Source organism: Felis catus, chromosome D4 (genome assembly GCF_018350175.1).
Source record: "Felis catus isolate Fca126 chromosome D4, F.catus_Fca126_mat1.0, whole genome shotgun sequence".
In the NCBI taxonomy this organism is placed as follows: domain Eukaryota; kingdom Metazoa; phylum Chordata; class Mammalia; order Carnivora; family Felidae; genus Felis; species Felis catus.
In genome coordinates, this window is record NC_058380.1 from 76,671,278 (window position 1) to 76,695,235 (window position 23,958).

General features: G+C 47.5%; 1 protein-coding gene across 7 annotated transcripts in view; it reads right to left on the reverse strand.

Moving 5' to 3' along the window:
• The window catches only part of ASTN2 (astrotactin 2), an 882,958-nt gene that overhangs the window by 668,860 nt on the left and 190,140 nt on the right, over nt 1-23,958 (reverse strand). For all 7 annotated transcript variants that reach the window (XM_023242644.2, XM_023242646.2, XM_011288658.4 and 4 more), the window contains exon 3: nt 11,648-12,032. In XM_023242644.2, the coding sequence (XP_023098412.2) occupies nt 11,648-12,032 (385 nt within the window). The remainder of the gene's footprint in view (nt 1-11,647; nt 12,033-23,958) is intronic.

The following is a 23,958-nucleotide window of genomic DNA, read 5'->3' on the forward strand; positions in this document are numbered from 1 at the left end:
AGTCTCACTCCCCATTCTCATGTCATTGCTGGATGCCCGGAAAACTTAGTGTCTGAGAACGTTTTAGAAACCAGACTCTTATCCTGCTGGGGATGTTGACCACCCAGAACAGAATGGCTCCTGGCCAAGTTACAAAGATACTTTTGTCTTCAGTATTCATTCCACAGATGAGGACCCAGGCAAAGAAAAGAGGAAACAACATGTTTCAAGTACCATAGATTTAAAACGCAGAGAAGAGAGAGCAGGCAGTAAATGTCCACCTTGGAAATGCCAAGGAGCAGTGAGCCCGTGGGCTGCCGGCATAAGGGCAGCCACATTTTTTTTTAATTTTTTTTTAACGTTTATTTATTTTTGAGACAGAGAGAGACAAAGCATGAACAGGGGAGGGTCAGAGAGAGGGAGACACAGAATCTGAAACAGGCTCCAGGCTCTGAGCTGTCAGCACAGAGCCCGACACGGGGCTCGAACTCAGGGACCGTAAGATCACGACCTGAGCTGAAGTCGGCCGCTTAACGGACTGAGCCACCCAGGCACCCCAGGGCAGCCACATTTTAAGGGTCGCGCAGGAGCCAGGTACTGGATGGGGATTATCCATCCATGCCGGTCAGTGGCCTCTCTGTGCTCAGGGGGCAGCAATGCATCTGCCTGCACACCCATGGATATCCTTTCTCCAGGAGCCTGGAGCCTCGGAGAGGGGCCTCAAGACTCCCCTGCTTTCATAATCCTGAGTCTCTCCTGTCCCACCCCGGAGACGGTGGGGAGGAAGGTCCTACCTGCCAGACATCTGAACCCCCTCAGACAGGAGACCCCCCCTTGCTGAGCAATGGCTGAAGGAAAAGCTGGAAAGGCAGAGAACAACTGGCATTGGCACAGCCAACTCAGCATTGTGCTGTCCACCAGACTCTCCCCGGGGGAGAAAACAGCCCCTTGCAGCCGGGGATTCATTCCTTCGTTCCTCTCACACATAGACAGTCATCTCCCAGAATGTGTCAGGACCCAGGTCCACATCCAGGATTTGAATAGAAAAATCAGAACAGGTGACACTGGCTGGAAGTTAGATGGCCTCTGGTAGGGCCACCACCACCCCTCCCCCACGTACACACTCCACAGAACTGGCTGTGCAGCCTTAGATAAGCCCCTTCCCCTCTCTGAGCCTCCCTGTGCTGAATGCAGTGAGCATTTCACACAGTAGCAATAATGGCTTCTGTTTAGAATCCAACTCCTCCACTAAGTGTTTGACAAGTGTGACCTGATCCCATAGCCACAAGAATCCTGCAGAAGGCCATCCCATTTCAGAGGCGGGCACACCGAGTTCCTGAGGTGTTAGTGACTTTCTCCAGTTCTCACACCTTGTGAACTGCAGGCATGACGGGTCTGCTTTGAGAGCCGGGCTTCTTAGCCACTTCCTACCCTGCTGTCTGACTTCTCAAAGGTCTCTTGGTGTCTGTTCCGCTGCGAGCCTCCGTCTGGCTGGAAACACAAAACTCAAGGAGTTGGAGAGGGTGAAGAATGGCATCCGGACCTGCCACCAAAGTGGGGATCGCTGCTGTTAAGGAAGTGGGTCAGGCGGTGCCAGAGCTGGAGAGGGAGAACAGCCCTCCCGGATGAGGCACCACCACTCAGCCTCCGCCGTGTGCCAGAAGGCCTGGCGTTCCCAGAGTCTCCGGTGATCAAGTCTCCAACTCAGCGGTGCCTGACGCATGGGCAGAAATGTGAATGTGACGCGAAATGTCCTGCCTTATGAAGATGGGCAACTTAACTGAAAAATGTAAAACATACTCTGTATGCAAACAGAACAAAAGAAATACATCTGGAGACTGAATTCTACCCCAGAGATGCCAGAGCACAACCTCTATTCTCTGGTCCCCCCAGCATCCTTCCTTCTGAATGTCAACTCCACCTAAACCCCTCCTTTTCATCCTGACTCCCAATTGCTTAACACCTTTGCAGGAAACTAACTCCCCATTTTCCAATGGCTCCGCATCTCACTCACAGCAAAAGCCAACACCCTTACCTACCAGGCCTTACATGACCTTTTCTTTAGTACCTCTGTGACCCAATTTATTCTACTGCTCTCTTCCCCATACTGCTTCTTCCTATTCCTTGAACACTCCCAGCACACTGATGCCACCGGGCCTTTGCACTTGCCATTCGTGTTGCCTGAAACATTCCTTCCTCAAATATCTAACTGGGTTCTTCATCTACTACAGATTGGTCCTCAGATGAGTGAGGCCTTTCCTGAGGGCCCTAATTCCTTTCCTTGTTTTAATTTTCCTTTGTTGCAAGGATCATGATTTGATATTATATATAATTATACATATGCATTTTATATATTTATGCTTATACAATGTATATTCATACATATTTATATTTTCTATTTAATTATATATTTTTACATAAATATATTTTTTCTTATTCACTTATTTACGGTCTTTCCATTCTTGAAAATAAACTTAGGGGCACCTGAGTGGCACAGTCAGTTGAGGGTCCAACTCTTGGTTTCAGCTCAGGTCATGAGCCTGTGATTTCATGAGTTCAAGCCCCACATTGGGCTCTGTGCTGGCAATGGGGAGATTGCTTGGGATTGTCTCTCTCCCTCTCTCTCTCTCTGCCCCTCCCCTGCTCACACTGTCTGTCTCTCCCAAAAAAAGTACGTAAACTTAGTGGAAACGGAATTATATATATTTTATTCACTGCTTTATCCTTCGTGCCCTAAACTGTGCCTAACACAGTAGAGACCTAATTTAAGCTTGTTGAATTCATAAATAAAAAAATAGATGTACAAATGTTTCCTTATTTAACAAATGTTTACTGGGACTTTCTGACACGGGGGCGTTGAGCGAAACATGCATCAACAACTTTCTAACAGTCAAATCATTTAACCCAGTAATTCCACTCCTGGGAATATACCCTGAGAAAATAATACAGAATAGTGAAAAATAATATTAAGCCCCAAATGTCTATTGCTAATGAACATAAAATAAAAAGGAAGCGACTAAAATGTTCACCAAGAAATAAACTATGAGACAGTCAGAAGATGGAATGATGAGCAGTTTGAAATGTTCTGGCATGATATTTCAGAAAAATGTAAGAGATAAAATAATAGATTTTCAACTTTCAATATGCAAAAGAGGAGAAGAGAAACAAACGGAAAACCCTGTCAACAGTTGTTGAGGCATTATGAAAAACGTCTAATTTAGGCTTTTTCAAAAGTTTTCCACAATGAGCCTACAAACTTTGCTAAGTAGGAAATATTAAAAAAAACTGACCATAAGTGTGGATCAGGGTGGTAATTTATTGCATCCCAGGGGCGGATGAGCGTACGGGAGGCAGAGGCAGGCTGGGATCCTGGAGGAGAGAGAGCCTCAGCTGCCTGGACTCTTGGTGACAGTCAGGCCCCCGCTGGGTGATGTCCAGCTATTACAATGGAGGCCTGTATGGGAGATACGGAGTCCCCTGACTGCTGGGAAATTGCTCCCGCTCTGATCAATCAGGGAGCAGTCTCTTCAGCCCCTGACATTTATCAAACCTCCTTCACCCACATCTGTCAGTGTGCGGTGGGGCTGCCTCTCCAGGGCACAGTCTAATCAAGTCAGAATGCCCAGAGTGTCCCTGGAGACAAGGGGGAGGGGGACTCTGCGGGAGAAGGGAGAAAAGGGGAGACAGGGAGATAGGGGAAGAATCATGAGGGAGGAGGGGAAGAGCGAATGTTCAGAGAACGCCCGTTTGTTTTGCTATCGTGGCAATTAATGCTGGGAAGTGACATTTTAAGGGGCTCTGGTGACAGCTTTGGTGACATTCCTGTTTGTGATTCCATGACAAATCTCTGTCTATATCTTATTTTAGAGAGCGTGGAGACAGCTCAGAGGACGGCTGTCTGGGGATGCCGAGCTCCAGTCTGCTGGAGGAGTGGCTCCCTCCTGCTTTGCCCAGCCTGTGCACTCCGGCACCAGGGCCAATGTCCACGACGGGTGGACTGACACATCAAAGCAGAAAAAGCTTTGGTGCAGAGTCAGAGTCCCGTCTTCCACAGTCTTATGCACTCCACTGCGTGGTAACATTAATTGGCGAGAACACGAATGTTCTGCCATCCTACAAGTGGCCAGCTGGGGTTAAAAGAAAAGGAAAAGAAAGGGCGCCTGGGTGGCTCAGTCAGTTAAGCGTCGACTTTGACTCAGGTCGTGATCTCATGGTTTGTGAGTTTGAGCCCCGCATCGGGCTCTGTGCTGACAGCTCAGAGCCTGGAGCCTCTTCAGATTCTGTGTCTTTCTTTCTCTCTCTCTCTGCCCCTCTCCGGCTTGCACTCTGTCTGTCTGTCTGTCTGTCTGTCTCTCTCTCAAATAAATAAATAAATAAACAAACATTTAAAAAAAAAAGAAAACTTTTCAATTCTGAATACTTGCCAGGCTGCCCAGTTCTAAGGAACCTTTTTTTTTTTTTTTCAAATACAGATCTTGCCCCACTTTGTTTTCTAAGAAGTCCAAATAAGAAAATAGAATGGAAACGGACTGAGTTCAAATTTTACAATCTGAGAATTAGAAAGAATTACTGTGTCTCATCTCCAATCGTGCCACAGTATTCTGAACCAAGAGCTACCCAGGCTTGGATACACCCAAAGAGGAGACATTCTTACGCCTAAGATGAAGAGGGGAGGGCAGTCTGGATGTAACAAATTGTTTTGCCAAACAATAGTCAAGATACTACAGAGATAAATACGGTGTGGCCAGACAGAGAGAGCCATGAACTTGAACTCAAGAGATGTGGGTTTACGGACAGCTTCATCCCCAAACTTACTATTTGTCATGGGGGCAGAGTGATTCAATTCCTCTGAGCTCTGTAAGGTTTTTGGTCTCTCAAAGGGTTCAGTAACGCACAGAGTATCATATAATGTTTATGAAGCCATTCTATAAATGTTAAAGTACTATATAAAATAAAGCGGCTATTACTGTTTTAAACCCCTCTAAACTGTGAGCTTCTAGAAGAAAATGATTTCCCATTGTGCTTTGTCTCTTCTGCATTAAATGCAAGGTCTTGCACATAGTAGGTGTTCAGTAAACACCTGTTAAATAAGAGAATGAGGGGCACCTGGGTAGCTCAGTTGGTTAAGCATCCGACTCTTGATGTCGGCTCAGGTAATGATCTCATGGTTTGTGAGTTCGAGCCCCACGTTGGGCTCTGAGCTGATAGCACAGAGTCTGCTTGGGGTTCTGTCTCCCTCTCTCTCTGCCCCTCCCCGCTGGCTCTCTATCTCTCTCTCAAAATAAATAAAAAGAAACTTAAAAACCTTGCTTTAAAAAATACAATCAAATGAGTAAATGAAGGAACGACTGAGTAGTGAAGGAAGTATATCCACCCTCCCAAAAAAAGATGCAGGGACTAAAGCGTCAGCCCCCTTTCCCTCTAGAACAGGTGATATAAGTGTAAAGAAGACAGAAAGTGCACCAAACAGCCTCTGGGGCATTTTGCAACTCAGACTCCAAAAGGAACTTTCAACAAGGAGAGGGGAGAGCCAGTCGGTAACACGAAGCCAGGGCAGATTGGTGTAAGAAAGTCATATCCAACATTTTCTTTTTACACTAAAGAAACTATCTTTCAAAAATAATCTTGGGGCGCCTGGGTGGCTCAGTCAGTTAAGCGTCCGACTTCAGCTCAGGTCACAATCTCGCGGTCCGGGAGTTCGAGCCCCGCATCGGGCTCTGGGCTGATGGCTCAGAGCCTGGAGCCTGCTTCTGATTCTGTGTCTCCCTCTCTCTCTGCCCCTCCCCTGTTCATTCTCTGTCTCTCTCTGTCTCAAAAATAAATAAAACGTTAAAAAAAATAATCTTATGTGGAGCCACAATGTATGAACCAGTTAAAAGCAGTTCAGCTCTGGTGGAAGCCATTCTGCTCGTCCCGCTTTCCTCTGGGCCCCAGGGAGCCTGGCAGCACCCTCAAAGCCCTGCCAAATGGGAGCTGTTGTTAGGGAGTGAGTTTCCTCATGCTCTTGGACAACCTCCCTCTGAGCCTCCAAGAACCTGGGAAGAGGAAGGTGTTGAGCTGTGGCTTAAAGGATGGGTGGTTTTTCTCAGGGAGTGAACACAGCAGGAGAAATTTCTGGGAGCTGGGGGATGGATGGAAGAGAGAGTGTCCCCTAAGGAAAGAATATACAGAACATACAGAGCAGCCTTTGGAAGGAATGGCCACATAGTTTCAAGAGAGAGTATAAAGATGATGGGACCCCGGGCTATCATGTTGGGTAAAGACAACAGTGGGTTGGTCACAGGGACAACAGACATACAGCCCTCATGTGGGCCAGGACCCTCTCATGTACCATCCCCAGTTCCTCTACCCAAACCTCACCTTGAGTACCTTGAATTATCCTCCTCCTTCAGATCTCCAGGCAAAAAGCACCTGCAGGAAGCGATCAGAGATCCAGCAACCAGGGACTGGTACCCCTGGGGATCCTGATATAATATACCCTCTCTAAGGTTTAGGAGATCTTTGAACTTCAGGTCAAGACCCACTCGTCAACTGTGAAACCAAGTCAGTGGTCCATACCAGCATTAAAAAGATAACATAAAAAGAACAGAAAATATCAGAGCATGCCACACGTAATAAAGATAAGTATGCTTTTGCAAAACTTATTTTAGAGATACACACACACACACACACACACACACACACACACACACACACACTCCTACCCATACATGTGGGGCCTCAGTGCAAAATCTATTTCTCACTGTGGCTGGTGTTCAATATTTTTGATAAACACAGCTCCAAGGGACTTGGCTTGCTAGCAGCTAAGCCCATGTCTTACCTCTCCTGCTCAAATAAATGAACAAGATTAATGCGTGTGGTATAGTGTTCAGAGCCTACTGGGGTTTGCTGGGTTCAAATTCTGGCTCTGCTACTTTTAGCTTGCATAACTGAGACGATCTCCAAATTTTGATAAGAGTAATTTCTTCCTTATGAAAGGGGTGGGAAGAGTCAACAAATCCTTGATTTAAAATCACTAAACAAGGCTGGTCCAGGTCAGAAAAAGATTAGTAAGGAGCCCACGCAAGTTACCAGCCTGTGGAAACGCACTAAGATAGCCATCTCTCCATCCACTCATTTACCCATTCCTCCATCTACCTGATGCAACACGTATTGTATGCCAGATACTTCATGAGGCACAGAATAACCCAAACATATCTGGTACACAACTTCATGGAACCCTGAATCCAGTGGGAAAATTAAAGCAATTAATTAAAACGCCCAAATAATTTAAAAATTACTATTACAGAAACAAACAGGGGAGTTGATACAAGGCAAAAGAAGGGAGCTCACATAGAGAAAAGAGCTTTGTCTGATGAGGTGAGACTAAGCCGACACCAGAAAGGCGAGAAGGAGTCAGCCATGATAGACTGGGGAAGGAAAGACTGGGATTCTCCCAGGCAAACATAATCATGGCTATGCAAAGGACCTGTGGTACAACAAGCTCAGGAAAACTGAAGAGCAGAGAGGAGGCCATTGGCTGGAGTATGGAAGCTGAGGTCAATAGCAGTGAGAGCTCAGGAAAAACTTTCAGCATGAAACGCTGTGACCAGAAGGATCATAACAGAGCCGCCGCTGTGTAAAGAATGGCTGAGGGTAGGAAAGGGAAGTTAAGATGTGGGCAGGAGTGAAGCTGAGGGTGCTAGAAGCTTAGACTAGAGCCTCTGCATGAAGAAGTTTGAACATCAAGCCATTTGAATGAGGTGCTGTGTACAGAAAGCTCTGAAATTTTAGAAAGCACTACACAACAATGACATTTACATGGCATTTGCCTGGGGGCATTAGGAGGGTAAGTTAATAAACAGCTTTCCAGTTCTCTGTCACCCTAGAGTGCTCTATTGACAACAAATACGAGTCCCCTGTACCCTTGGGAGCCTCTCAAAACACTAAAAAATGGGATCTCTCTGTTGCAAAGTCCCTGCTAGCAGCCAATCCAGAAGTCCAGATTTACTCTGTAGCAGCTTCCTGCCTCCAAGAACAGATGTTAATTATATATTTTTCTTCCCTGATTTGTGGACGAAGCAAGTTCATGGTTGCTATGCTTTAGCCGTCCCTGGGATTGCAACAGCTTAGTGCCTTTCAAGACCATGAAACTCAGCGTGGGAGGTGTATCCATACCCCTCCCTGCTCTGCCCCTTATCGAGACAGTTCTAGTGCTGGAATTTTAACCTGGCTCAGTCACTTTCCTGCTGTGTGACGTTGGACGGGTTACTCAGCCCCTCTTCGCCTTAATCTCCTGCTCTGTAGGATGAGAGCAACATTAGTACACAACTCACAGGGTTACTGGTGAAAATGGCATAATTCAAGGAAAGTTCTCAAAACAGAGGTTACATAGCTAAGTAAAGGTCTCTGTTTCTATTTCCTTCTCTCTCCTTCCTTCCCTTCCTTCCATTAGAAACAGTATGCATTCTTTTTCCACAATAATAAAACCAAATTAAGAAAACTCAATACCCATTCAGCCATCCCCTACCCTATCCCTTGATAAGGTGATAAATCTGTTACCTTAATTTCCTTGAGCTTTCATGCATAATATTCAGGGAAGGGAAACATAAATTTCAGGATGGATAAGGAGAAGTGGAATTGAAATCTATCAAGTTTCCGTTATGTACCAAACACAGTGCTAAGCATTCACATACTGACGTGATTAAATCCGCAGCAATGTGCTAAGGTGTATCAGCAATGATATGCAAAATTCCTGAGCATTTCTAAGGCAGAGGCACCAACTAGCAAGACAGGGCACCCGCCATCACACCGGGGAGGTACCCTAAAGCCACCCCTGTTCCTGGATGGTGGGAGCTTCAGGAGGATTCTTGGAGGGAGGCTGGCATGGCCAGGAAGCAGAAGGGCATGGGGGGGAACTCAGAACGGGGAGCTACTCACCAACTGACACAGAAGTTCAATATGTAACAAAGGGTGTGGCCACGTGGGCGTGTACCAGCTGAATTTCAGACCTGCTCAGGACACCGCTCTTGGGATCTGGAAACCCAAGCAGCGGCCCCTTGGTAATGAAACTTCCTCCCTCTGCTCTCCAGAGTGTCCTCTCTATACTCTCCAAGTCCAAGCTGAAAAGCAGGCTGACAGCGCTTGAGAACAGTGAAGGAGTTTGAATTTATAGGCAAATGCTAAGCAGCAAACATGCAGCTGGGATCAGCCTTTGGCAGTATGATTTCAAAAGGGCTATGGGATTACTTTTGTCTGGGTTGTCCAGCCTCTGAATAGTTGTCCACTCTGGACAAAGCCCGTGGCTGCTCCCCGGTCACCTCATGAAAGACAGCACCTCACAGTTCTCTCCCAAGGGCCGCCTGAGGCAAAGAGAGCTCACCTGTCTGAGCTGCTGTTAGATCTTCTACAACCTGCCAGGGGAGCCATCCCTCTCCTGTCCGGACAAGGAGGAGCAGGTGCTCAGGGACCACAGTGTTGCAAGAACAGCCCCGAGCAGCCCCCTCCTGACAGGCAGGGCGACCAGCAAGCTGGGTGCAGTCAGGAAAAGTGTGCCCTTCACTTCCATCTTGCCTAGATTTCTTCCTCGCCCACCCTTAACGGATGGAAGGGTGGCTGGATACAGTGATGAAGGGGCTGTGTGGTATTTCAAACTGTACTTTGTTTTAAAGCCTAGGCAGGGTTTGAAAAAAAAAATTCTTTTAATTGTTTAAAACAAGGGGCACCTGGGTGGCTCAGTCGGTTAAAGCGTCCGACTTCAACTCAGGTCATGATCTCACGGTGCATGGGTTGGAGCCCCATGTCGGGCTCTGTGCTGACAGCTCAGGGCCTGGAGCCTGCTTCAGATTCTGTGTCTCCCGCTCTCTCTGCCCCTCCCCCACTCACACTCACTCTCTCTCCCTCTCTCTCAAAAATAAACATTAAAAAAATTAATTATTTTAAAAAATAACGTGGATCAGACAAAAACAGGTGAGGCGAAGGCATGGCCTTCCAGGTGGCAAAGAGTTTTGTCCAAGGCCATTTCACCAGTGAACTGAGGAGTGGGGTTTAATTTAATTAGCTCATCTCCACTTCCTGGAGGCAGGGGGAAGGGAATGCCAGTAAACGAACAGTTCAGAGACAGGAGTGACCATGGAGGACAAGGGAAATACCCCAGGCTAGAACATATAAGGAGACTGGGAATGAATACTGGGCCTGGGTTAAGGACACTCTGGAAGCCTGGCTAAGAGCAGGGGCCTGAGGTCTACAAACACAGCTCTCAGGGATTCAACCTCTACCACGTGCCAGGCCCTGGGGTAGGTATTTTGCACACATTTTATTTTTATATTGAATCCTTCCGGAACCCTTCCATGAGGAAACTGAGATTCGGAGGGCTGAATTCCTATTTTTCCAAAGTCACCCAGTAAATAAAGGAGGCAGGATTTGAACCCAGGTCCAGGTGACACCAAACCCTGTGTTCTCCCCTATTGTCTCACTCTCCCCTCTCTGCAGGGTTCTAGGCTTGACGAAATGTCTCCTTGCAAGACACCCTTAATGTCCTTATCAGTCCACTGAGCACAACAGAAGACGGGTCCAAGAGGAAGGACCCTGGAAGGAGAGAAGAAGGATGTGGAGCTCAGAGCTCCGGCGCTGGCCCAAGCAGCGAGGGCTCCCCTCAACTCACCAAAAGCCGTGGGTCGGTGTCAGAAGGGGGTCTCCAGGCCAAGCCTTTAACAGCATCACAGAGACAATGAGGAGGAAAGAGCAGAATGGTTCGCTTGCAGCATTTATAGGAAAAGAGCCAAATCCCATCTATAAACAAACGGGTGCCATAGACACTTACTAAAGACAGATAGAACACATTCTATGCTCATGTCTAAATAATCAATTGTCTTCCAACTTCTGGGAAATGTGTCTTTGCAACAGCATATATCAAAAAGGGTGAGAGGTTTCAGTCACCAAAAAATCTCAGTATGACCCAGCAATAGTGGAGGAAAACAAAAGTGATCTCATCAACAGAAGCATATCAGCTGGCAAGAGGGAGGTGACAGTCCCATTTGGCTTGGCACAGGAGTATTCCCACCTTGAGGAAGAGGTCTGTTAGTTCTGGTGTTACATTCTAGGACACGAAAAGTCAGACTCTCCACCTAGAGGACAGTGACCAGGATGCTGAAACGTCTGAAACTATGTCATATGAGACTGGCTGAAGAAACTGGGATTATTCAGATTGATTTCCAGAAGGTACAGCGCTCCTTTTTTTTCTGCAGTCAAATTTTCCAAGAGCTGCCTTAAAGAAGGAAATCAGATTCATTTTCTTTGTGGACGTGAAAGCCCAGAGAAAAGAGATTTCAATTCAATGTAAGGAAAAAACTTTCTAATAGTAGTGTGTGAAAATGAGGAGACTTCCCACCAGAGTAGTGAGAAGGCCATCAAGGGAAGTAATCAAGAGACAATGGAGAGATATTGAACTAGGTAACTTCTGATGCTCCTCAAAACTCAATTCCAAGAACACGGACTCTTTTTTTTGCTTTCTTTCTTTCTCCCATCACTGCTAAAGAACTAGAGAAGACAAAGTCGGATGATTGCCCATGAATCCAAAGTGGCTCAGCCCCGAAGACACCACCTGTGTCCCCAACCGCCCAGCTCCTGTGCCTCTTCCCAGCTCCCCAGAACGTCCCCTGGAAGGTGGGATACAACAAGGAGGACTCACCTTTCTTCTCAAAGTCCCCCTTCTCTTCTCCCGGCCGGCCCAGACTGTCCAGGGTGTGCGTCACCTGGCTGCCAAACTCATCCTCGCGGGAGACGTGGTTGGCCCGGCGGGGTAGGTCCTCCTCCTCCTCGTAGTCATAGTCATCTAGGATGGGGGTCTCCCGGATGGGCACTCCAATGACAGAATTGTGAGCCTGTAGCCGAGAGGAGCGGAAGCTTTCCCGGGCCTGGGGTCCCAGCAGCACTGATGGGATGTAGTGAATCTCGTGAGTGGCTTCCGTGCTGGCGCTCTTCTGGGGGATGCGGCGACGTTTCTGCCAGCGCCGCTGGGCATACAGCGCCACAGTGAACACCAGCAGCAGGAGCAGCAGTGCGATGAGGCCGCCCTGGAGCAGAAGAGCAGAAGGACAAGAAAATGGGCCAGTGCTCTTTGGGCTACGGGGCCAGCGGGGTCTCCCTGTCCACCAGACTCAGCGCAGATCCCTGGGCTTGGTTCCTAAAGCCGCAGGAACCCCTAGCCGCTGCTTGAAAGCCAGAGAGGTGTCACTTCCAAACTTGGCTTTCTTGCCAACAAGCTGTGTGACCTTGGGCAAACCGCTGGACTTCTCTGAGCCTTGCTTTTCACATCTAGGAGGATGAGTAAGAATCCCTGCCTTTCCTTCTTCATCAGGTTGCCATGGGGAGCAAATGAGATAGATAATGGTCATTTCAGAGCAAGCAGATGACTAAACGCGGAGAAGAGTCAAGGCTATGGCTTCACACAGGTGAGTAGCTGAACCTCGACTCTGCCTCCCATCAGCTGAGTGACCCCAGGACATTTGCTCACGTTCTCTCAGCTTTGCTTCCTTATCTCTAGAATGAGTCCACTTAGGGATCAAGAGACAGTAGTACCCTTTCTTCCAACCTGCTACAAATATGAGACAACATTATTAAATCAAACATAATTCTGCATGGTCTGTACTTCCTTCTAATACGTGATTCCCAGTAGGGGGCCTGGCACAAAACAGGCGCCTCATAAATATCTGTTGAATGAATAAATGAAAAAAAAAAACACACCTTTCTAGGGCTCCTTTAATCAGAGCATTAAGGCAAACTGAAGCTTATTTTTCTTTAATACGTCCAACTAGCAAATATTCCAGAGTCTGCATACCAAACCTTGCCCTGGAACAGGTTACGATGTTTATAGACATATCTTACATGATTCACAAGACTCACAAAATACCCTGTTCTGTGAGTTCCTTAAGAGCAGGGTTACTCACAAGCATGTCTGTGTCCCCGATGGCACCTGCCAAGAACTGGACGGGACAGTGGGCATTCTATTCACTCCACTGTATTCACCGTGTGCCAGGGACATCTGCAATGGATGGAGTAGCTCCCTCAGTTACCCTTTTCTTCCTTGCATACTGTGCTTTGTGTCTGGGGGGCTACAGGTCCCTGTGTCGAATCCCTGGGGGTAATTCATGGGGTTGGGAAGGATCATCCTCACTGTTTGGGAGAGAGAGGAGAGAAATCCAGAGACTTGGAAACTCATGGTGAACAGTAGAGCAAAAACTGAGCCTCATTTTTGGCTGTGTTTGGTTTCATTTTTTTTGTTTTAGCTCTAAAGCCTACATCCTTCCAACCACACCCATGTGGTTGATTGCTCTTCCTTGACTATGATCTCACTGAAGGCAAGGATGATTTCCGACAACTATTTGTATAATATCTAACAAAGACGACAGATGTTAATGCTAAATACATTATTGGTGGGGGGCGGGGCATGACTGCCGTTAAAAATAGCCAGTTAAGCCAAGAAGGATACTATTCACTAAAAGCATTAGGCTAGTCTCCTACCTGCACGGGAACGTTATCGTGTTCTTTTTGCAAGGACCTTGGTTCAGTAAGCTGGAATTCATCACCTCCATGGAAGGGACGAGTGGGTGGGAACGCAGGGTAAGAAGTGGCCAGGTATGTAGGTACAGCTGAGCTACTATGGAATGCTCAGGGAGCTTTCTCTGGGCGTCAGAACTTACGCACAAGCACACAAACCAAATAACTCTATTGTATTTATGTGTATGTGTGTATGTGTGTACGTACATATATGCACATATGTACGTTTATAAAATGGGTGCATATGCATGGGTTCATCACATTTGCAACCCCCCCCCAAGTAAACATAGATCCTTTTTCCCTCCATAGAACATACAACAGTGATTGCTCTGTGTCTAGAAGACTCCTTTGACAGGGTATTACTTGTCAGTTTTTCCATTACAGATAAGAGAGGGAGGAGACAAAGGAAGGTGGGGGAGGAGGAAAATGAAGGAAAGAGATAAGAGCAACAGGCAGTGAAAAGAGAGAGGAGGCAGAAAGAACACTTGATGAAATAATAGCAGGCCCTCTCCTTATTGCTTTTCCTTCTTGTTCTTTGATCTTCAACACAATCTAATGTGATCGGGATTATAGCATCTGTTCTATAGATGAAATGAGGAAAAGGTGGTTCAGAAAGGTTAAAGAACCTGCTTGAAGTCACACAGCTTTTGATCCTAGGTCCACCTGGGTACAAAAAGCCAGGACGTGGTAAAGCAGGGATCTGAACCCAGGTCTTCATTGCAGAGCCACTGGCTATTTGACTGCATAGTGGTTCTCACTGACCAAAGGGAGGGGAGGAGAAATCGGGAACAATGGAGAGGGTGCACAAAGAGAGAGCAGATCCTGAGAAGGGAAAAGGAAAACATGATCTTCAAATCCAGGAGTCGATGGGCATGTCTTGAGGCTGCCTCTTCAGTACAGCTTTTCACTTCTGTCAATTACGACCTTGGGGAAATCTCTTTGCCTATCTTCTATTTACCTCTGGGCATTTCACTGGCTGTGAGGGTCAGGCCCCTGCCAGTGCGGGCCCTTCATCCGTAGTCCCTTCCGCCCACCCCGTTTATGAGACTTCGACCCTGTGGTCAGATCCCAGATCCCTGGGAAAGATAAGGCCTAACCAACTGTCCACCTACAACCACTACCGCCCGTCCCTGCCTCCACTGCATCTAAACCACCCTCCCAGGTCACCCCCTGCAGCCCTGGATCAGCTCCTAAATCTAAATCCACACCAGGAGCTCTTGGAAGGCAGGAAGGCAAACCCTTTGTCTCCAAAACCCTCCAGCATCGTTGGCCATAGTGGCTAAGAGCTGGCCTCAGAGGGACAGTTTTAGTCCAGATTCTACTACTTTGAGGCTATGTCCTTGACTAGGTCACTTTCCCTTTCAGAGCCTTAGCTTCGTGACTGCTTAAACAAGGGCAGTGTCACAGTGTCAGCTCATTGGGTCATCGTGAGGCTAACTAAGATGTGTGTATGTAGTGCTGTGGGGAGGGTGCACGGCAGCTGCTCACAGACTAAGGTTAGCTGCTGCTGCTGTCAACAGCATTCAGCCAGGGTAGATTTAACGTAAATGAATAAATTAAGGAGGAGTGAATAAACAGCTTGACCTTCTGCACCTGAATGCCTATTCTGCAATATTTGCCTGGAGGCCCCCAAATCCTTCTTAATCCGGACCAAACACTTTGCACGTGCTCTGGCATTCACCTTGGCACAAATGTGCATGCTAGGCATCTTTGTCCTACGTCAGGTAAGGAAACTGAGGCACAGAGCCGGGAGGTCCATTACCCAAAGTAGTGCAACTGAGATTCAAACTAACCTCAACATGGCAACATGGTTCTGCTTGGAGTGAGAAGGGACAGGGGCATCGAAGGCCTGATTAGCCCCTGCCCAGCCTCACATACGCCTCCTCAAATTACCTAGGCAATTCCAGGTATAGGTTTCCCAGCACAGGAAACTTCTGCAAGGTCGTACAGAGGAATACCACCCATCTCCCTTGCCCCACGTTGATGGGGGCTGAGCTCGAAAGTACCTTTAGCCTAATGATCCAGCGATTCTTTAACCCCTGGCCTTGCCATATGATACGTTCCCAGGCCAGGAGCTCTGGTTCTCCCTGGGTACCCGGACCTCAGCGTCCTCCAGCCTCAGCTGAGCCACCAACCATGTGGCTTCTGTTACAGATCAGATTTTCACTGTGAATGTTTGGCCAAAAGAGAATCTCAGTATTCAAGGGTTTACTGTGCCACTGACCTAGTGAGACAAATATCCCCATGCCGGGCTCCTGAAAGGCTGAGGGGACCCCCACCTCAAACATAGGAGCAGCTCAGGGGATGTTACAGGCAGGAGTCTGGCCAGTTCTATGTCCCTAGAGCCTGAAAAAGCAGTAGAGAACAGGAAACTGGGGACAGGCTCCGGGCATGCAAGAAATAGGTTCTGAATTCCAGTTTACTCATTGTGTTTGAGCTTGAATTTCTCAGATTCCCCTAGGGACCTTCAGTTTACTCATCTGTACATTGGAATTAGCAATACCTGGAATAGTATAACACAGAGGCAAACAAAGACTAAGGGTCAGGAAGACTTTAACTCTCATACTACCACATATAAGCTGGGCAATCTTAGACAAAGGAATGAATCTCTCAATCACAATCATCTCCTCCATAAAACTGGGTCAAAAACATCCATAGAGAGAGAGGTTAGACGTGGAGCGGCACACTCTGTGTCTGGTACATGGTAAACCTGTGATAATCTCTCATTCACGCTTCACACAGGGTTGCTGTGCAAAGCAAATCTGAGCAGTGCTCTGATGGCACTTACAAACTAACAAGTGCTGTGCACGAGCAGAGGAGCTCAAGACAACCAGGTGGCCGTGTTCTCCCAGTGAGACATTCCATCCTAAGAGAGCAGACGAGTAACTCAGAAGCAAGAAGCTGTCATGTGCGTCCACCTGGATCGGTCCAGGCTGTTGTGCCGGTCCACGTGCACAGAACCGCACTCCATTTCTTCACGGTCTTTCCTCACCAAGGGCAAGTGAACAGAAAAGCAGGAGCTGACGCTGGAAAGGTAAGCGGGGCCAGAGTGTCCACCCACCGAGTCTGCACGTCAGGAGCAAACACGAGTCCTGGAGGTAAAGAAAACACAGCAGGGCAACCGCAAGCCAAACAGGAAGAAGGGGACATAGGGAAAGGCTGTGAATTTTTAGAAAGCAGGTGAAGAAGAGGCCAAGGCTCCGGGGGTGGCACACAGAGGCCCCGCTGGCCTCAGGGATGCGCTGATGTCAAATCCGATTTGGACGGTGTTCACTCTCGGGCAGCCCAAGACAAACAAGGTTGGAGAAGGGGCAGCGACTTCCAGAAATAAAAATGCCAGGCTGTTAGTTACAGGTTGGTTTTTGGGAGTGCAAGCAGTACAGGTCTCGGGGTGATCAGTTTTACCCTTTTCTTAGGGATCTGAGGATTTCACTAAGCTGTCAGGCAGGAAGTGGGAGACAAAGAGCAGGAAGAATGTGTGTGCCCATCTCTTACGGAAACTCCTTACTATCCGGGGCAGCTGGGTGGCTCAGCGACTTAAACATGTGGTTCTTAACTTTGGCTCAGGTCATGATCTCACAGTCCGTGAGATTGACCCCCGGGTGGGGGGGGGGGGGGCCTCTGCGCTGACAGTGTAGAGGCTCCTTGGGATTCTCTCTCCCTCTCTCTCTGTCCCTCCTCCTCCCACACTCTTGTGCATGCACATGCACTTGCTCTCTCTCTCTCTCTCCTTCTCTCTCTCAAAATAAATAAGTAAACATTAAAAAAAAAGGTCTGGCACCAAGTACTCAACAAATATCAGCCTCTCTTATTTCTCTATCCCAAACCAAATCCTTGTGCACCCTCCCTTGTGTAAAACCCTTTCTTTGATCTCCAGGGCCCTGAGAATAATGTCCAGACTCTTTTCTTGGACTCAAGGCCCTTCATGAGGCCTTGAGGGAGGCCATGAGGGAGGAGGTACTCCCTTCTTTCTCATGCCCAGGTCCCCACAAGTCCTACCCCATACTCTGTTCTGGAGCCACACCGAGCAATGAGCATTCCCCCCAAGGGTGATGCTCCGGGCTCTTCCACACTGGCTACTCCCTCTGCCCAGAGCACTCTCACCCCCTTTCTGGTTTGAATAATGACCCTGCAAAATCCAGGTCCTCCCAGAACCTCAGAATGGGGTCTTATTTGGAAATAGGGTCACTTCAGTTGTAATTGGTTAAGGTAAGTTCGTACTGGATTGGGTGGGCCCTAAATCCAATGACTGATGTCCTTATAAGAAGAGTAGAGGAGGGGTGCCTGGGTGGCTCATTCAGTTAAGTATCTGACTTCAGCTCAGGTCATGATCTTGCAGTTCGTGGGTTCAAGCCCCAGGCTGGGCTCTGTGCTGACAGCTCAGAGCCTGGAGGCCACTTTGGATTCTGTGTCTCCCTCTCTCTCTGCACCTCCCCCACTCGGGCTGTCTCTCTCCATCTCTCAAAAATGCATAAACATTAAAAAAAATATTCCCTCTCTCTCTAAAGGAAAAAAAAGAGGATACAGATGGACAGAAAGACAGACAGACACATACATACACACACAGTCACACACAGGGAGAGGGAGAGAGAGAGAGAAGAAGGAAGAGGGGGAGGAGGAGAAGGGGAAGGAAAGGAAGGGAAAGGAGAGGAGGCAAAAGGAGAGGGAGAAGGAGGAGAAGGAGAAAAGGAAGAAGAGGGAGGAGAAAGAGAAGGAGGAGGAGAAGAGGAAGGAGGAGGAAAATGAGAAGAGGGAAGAGGAGGAGCTAGAAAAGAGGGGGAGGAGGGAGGAGCAGTCAAGTAGGAGGAGGGGGGAGGACCAGGTGGGGAGGAGAAGGAGAATCAGAAGGAGGCCATGTGAAGATGGAGACAGACTGCAATGATGCATCTACGAGTCAAGGAAGGCCAAGCATTGCCCGCAACCATCAGAAGCTACTGGGAGGCACGGGACAGATTCTCCATCAGCCTCCAGGGACAGCAAACCCTACTGACATCCTGATTTTGGCCTTCTGGCCTCCTGAATTGTGAAGGATAAATTTCTGTTCTTTTAACCCTCTCATTTTGTTGTGATTTTGTTAAGGAGTCCCTAGCAACTAATACACTCCCCTTCATCTGCTCATCCCACCTCACTCGGCCATCTCAGCTCAGAGATCACGTCCTCAGGGAGTATTTTGGCCTCTTCAGGGTGGGGCCAGTCTGTGATGTCTTCCCTCTCAGCCCCTGTGGTTTTCAGTCATCTGGCTGTACTACTACAATATGGCCATCTGGTTGACCATGTTCCCACTCTAGGTGAACTGCCATCTACCTCTACCATTTACACAACCTAAGATGCAGTACTTGGTCGAGAGAAGGTGCTTAATAAATATACAGGAGCCTAAAATCTTAACAAGACCTTCCAGAGGAATATAAATCTTACAGTCCCTGTAGCATCTCTGACCTCAGCATCCAAAGGGCACCTGATCAGACCTCACGTGGACCCTCTCTGCTGTTCTGCCTTTATCCCCATGCTAGTACCTCTAGCTGGTTTGCTTACAAAATATCAAACACTGAAAGAAATATAAAGATGGAAAATAGAAAGCACCCCAAACTACCCCACTGAGAGAGCCTTCTGAAAAGTCAAACTTAGAACTCCATTCAGCCTGGCCTCATTTTAATCTATTTTTTCATGTTAACTATCCAGGCACGGGAGAAGGAGCCAGAGAAAGAAAAAAAAAGACGGGGGGGTGGGGAGGGGTAAGGATAATGTGAGAAATGCTTTATTTGACAATGTGTCATTGGGAAACTGATTATTTCTGTCTCCGGCCTTTTTAATATTCCCTCACAACGGCCAAGCTGCAAGGGGATTTGGTATTCTAAGACTGGATTTATAATACTCTGTTCAGCAGTGATAAGAACACGGGCCTTTAATCCTCAGAGCTGTGAACATGCATATTCTCCCAAGTAATGTCCTTCTCTTCTCGTCACTTGTGTCTCGTCTCGACAGCCAGCCCTAGGATGGCTGAGGACTGATGATCCACTGGGTGTGCTCCTGGCCATTTGCCGAGTGACCGAGCTAGTGGGGTAAGGGTTCTGAGTTCTCTGGGGAGTCTCCTTTCAGGCTCCAGTCTAGGTTTAAGATGGAGGGGTTACTGGAAAATAGTCCAGACCTTTGGCATTACAGATAAGGAAAACTGAGATCCAGAGAGGAGTGGCTTGACCAAGTTCACAGGACATCCTAAAAGGGTATTGGCAGTGGAATGTGCAGCCCACATCCCCCAAAGCTGCTGAGAAGTCATGTGAATCCTGACAGTTATCTACACATAGCTTCTGCCACCTTCCCCTTCTCTCCATCCAATGGCTGTCCTAGCCCCCAGTCGCTACAGCCCCTTCATCACGATCATATTCATACACTCTGGATGATCTCCCAGGCTTTGTCCCCACCCCTACTGTTCCCAATCCATCTTCTCTAGCATGACTGGGGCACAACTGGACACAGAGCCCCTCCTTACTGATTAAGGTGGAGAGTCCTATGGTTTGGCAGTTCAGGTTCTTGTCAGTCAGGCCCCCATTTTTCTGGATAACCTGGTCTCAAACCATACGCTTTTGAGGTATCTTTCTCAAAATATATGTTTCGCCCACCCATGCCACCAACCCCACTGGGCACTTACTACGCAGCAGGCACTACTGGACAGTGCCGAGTGTCCAGCCACATCAGAACTCGTTGTTTCTGTGAAATGTCCTGGTATTTTTACCCACATCATTTCTTCTGCTTGGAATGCCACTCTCATGGTTATCCTTCACCTCATGTCCAAATACCACCAGACTTCAAGGCTAGTGTCAATGTAATCTCTTTGGTGACCTCTGCTGAGATGCCCCCTCTATAGGCTTAGCCAGAAGAAATCTCTTAATCCTCAGAACTCCCACAATGCTTCATCTAAAACTTCACTTAAAGAGCTTTAGTGTTTTCTACCTTGCATTAGAGTTACTGGTGCTCAGCACTTAGCTCCCCTACTGGTTATTAGATTACTACACCCTTTGCACAGATGAAAAAGTGAGGCTTAGAAGATAAACTTGCTTGAGAGGACACAACAAGGTGAATATATATGGGATAAGGCCTCCTAACTGAGACAGTTTCCAGTAAATGTAGGCTCACTCTCTCAGAGACTGGAAATTGCCCATTGGAACTTGAGGGAGAATAAGATGGTAACACAGGTTAAGAACTATACTTTAGACACTCATGTTCCTCGAATTTTTTTTTTCTTTTTAAGCAATATGGTGCTAAGATCACACTGGATGCATATGGTGGAGAGACAAAGCAAGGAGACCATGGAGGCAGCTGTTCACAATGGGCTAGAACAGCTCTCTACTTTGCCCCCTGCCAGGAGATATTTGGTAATGGGGGCATTTTTGGGTGTCATGACTGGAGAGCGGGTGCTAATGGTATTTAGTGGGAAGAGGCCAGGGAATCCGTGAGCATCCTCCATGCAAAGGACAGCTACAAACAATAAAGAACTACCTGGCCCGAAATGTCAAAAGTATGGAGACTGAGGAAGCCCCTGGTCTAAGAGAAAGTCCCGCAATTGGGGCATTTCAAGCGGTGATCAGGGAGTGGGGTATAAACAAGACACGCCAGGGGATGGGAAGACATGGTGTGCGATTAGCAGGAGAGGAGGACGGCGAAGGAGCCAACAGAGACACCATGGTGTAGATCCTGCAACTGGAGGAGAGAGGAATCCATCTGTTAATTTTTTTCTGGGTAAGCCCCCAGAAGGCTATGAAAGATCCCAGCACATAATCAAATGAAGAGGTAAGTTCCATGTGTGAGCAATTAGGAGAAGATAAACTGATAAAGATAACTGCAAATAACTGATCAAGATCTGTATCTATATATACATGTATGGGTTTGTGTATGTTCGTATGTATAAAAATATACTCACACCTAGCTTCACGTATCTATAGTTAGCTATATTTATATATAGTTATCTCTTTGTGTCTAGACAGATATAAGATGACCTATTTAAGGAGGTCCCATTACAGAAAATGAAACATTTTTTTTTCTTTTAAACTAGTCATCTACTTATAATGTATCTATTAGAGACACTATTTTATTTCCCAAGATAATGCCAGAGGAATAGAGTAAAAACCCAGCAGTTCTTTGGAATACAGTCATTGCCCACTCAGATCAACCTTCCTTAATCATTTTTAGATCAGATCAGAATGAGGCCCAAATCCTGAGAGATCAGTGCGAATCCCGCAGAAATTTATCAAAGGGAAAGCTAATGAATACTGGGACCAGCAGCACTTGCCCTCGAGTCAGACAGACATGGATTTTAGTAGCGGCTGCACTACCTTTCAGTCGTGTGTCTTTGGGCATGTGCCTTAAGTTTCCTCCATTGTCTCATCTGTAAATTGGGTTAGTAACACTAGCTGAGGGGGACAGGGGAGGATTCAATGAGTCTGCATTACAGAACGTGGACCACGGTGATTTGCAAGTCGTGGCTCTCAGGAAATACTAGCATCCTTATTATTGATGCAAGGCCTTGTTTCATGAAAAATTAGATGCAAAGGAGTGTGGTGAGACCACCACTCTGCCTCCACTATATTGAGATATTCTCTGTGGTTTCCCAAATATCTTCTGGTGACCACCCCTGCTCTCTTCCTCCAGGCTCCAAGCAGTGTGCCCTTGACCACCTCCCTTCCCTTCCTTGGGCTGAGTAGGTGAGACTGGATGGTTTCGGACTATCATTCCAGCTGCAAAATCCTAGATTAGAAAGGCAAAGGCAAACTTGAAAGTGTTTCTGGAGGCGCCTGGGTGGCTCAGTTGGTTAAGCGTCTGACTTCGGTTCAGGTCATGATCTCACAGTTTGTGGATTGGAGCCCTGCATCCAGCTCTGTGCTGACAACTCAGAGCCTGGAGCCTGCTTCAGATTCTGTGCATCTGTCTCTCTCTCTCTCTCTCTCTCTCTCTCTCTCTCTCTCTCTCTCCCTCCCTCCCTCCCCCTCCCCCACTTGTACGTGCTCCTCTCACATGCTCTCTCTCTCTCTCAAAAACGAATAAACATTAAAAAAAGAAAGCATTTCTGAACATATGAAATATGCATTCTTCGGACATCCTGCCTAGCATTGTAGCTGTATATGCACATATGACACTGGTAAAATGTCCTGCATCCCTACCACCATCTCACACACCTGTATGTTTGCTCATGCTGCTCCGTCTGCCTGAAAGCACCCCTCCTTCACTTCTCTGTCTAGTCCTTTCAACCTCAGCTCTTGGGTCAACAGTTCTCAGCAACCCCTTCTGAAACGTGCTATCTCTAGCTGGGTTAAGTACACAACTTTCAGACCCGTCAGTGATCATGCTTCTGTCTGCCAACCACCCTCCCACCACCTCTGTGTACCCAAGGGCCAGCATGGGGTCTGACCCTGAGTAGGCCTCATTATGCACTTAGTGCATTTTCACACTGAGAGATGGTGCAGAAAAGGGCCAGGTTTTATTTATCCCTGAGCAAATTTGATTGTCACATGACACAGTAGATCTTCAATTACTTGTTAGAAGAATTAATGAATGAGCCCACTAGAAATGCCTCTCTGAGAATAGGTGACTGAAATATACGTACATCTGTTTGGCAATTCTCCATTTGTGTGTGAGAATGCTGAAGATAATTCACAGGAGCCATTGAGCACAAATCAGCACCGTACTCCAAATCCTCAGGTGGCCTCTCAAGTTCTGTCTGAAATCCCACTCTGAAGGATGGGTGGATGGAGAGGGTGGGAGAAAGCAGCTTTTTGAGAGGATTGATTTTCCTACTCTTCTCTGAGTCATGAAGACAAACACAAGAACCTAGATGACTCAAGAGGAGGACTGTGCTCATCCATCGACGTACTCATTTGCCAGGATGAGGGCGTGCCTGGAAGCAGGCAGACTAGAGTTCAAGTTCTTACTCTTCCACCCCCAGTGGTGTGACCTTGGAACACTCTCCCTGTAAGCTCCAACATGGGAATAACACCATTCACCAGGGAGGTACGTTGTGAGGACTAGGTAAAATGATATATCGAGACGATGTCACAAAGCCCTTGACCTGTAGAAAACATTCAGTCCCGGGCACCTGGGTGGCTTAGTGGGTTAAGAGTCCAACTTTGGCTCAGGTCATGATCTCAGAGTTCCTGACTTCAAGCCCTGTGTCCGGCTCTGTGCTGACAGCTCAGAGCCTACAGCCTGGAGCCTGCTTTGGATTCTGTGTCTCCCTCGCTTTCTGCCCCTCCCCTGCTCATGCTCTGTCTCTCTCTCTCATTCACTCTCTCCCAAAAAATAAATAATAAAACCTAAAAACAAAAAGAAAACATCCAGTCCCCGGTAGTTAATTGGCTTCATTGTTACTGTTATGACTGTCACCCCCAGTCCCTGTGCAAACCTCTCGTCTGGATCTAGGAACACATGGGTATGGCCTGGAAGAACTCACAACTG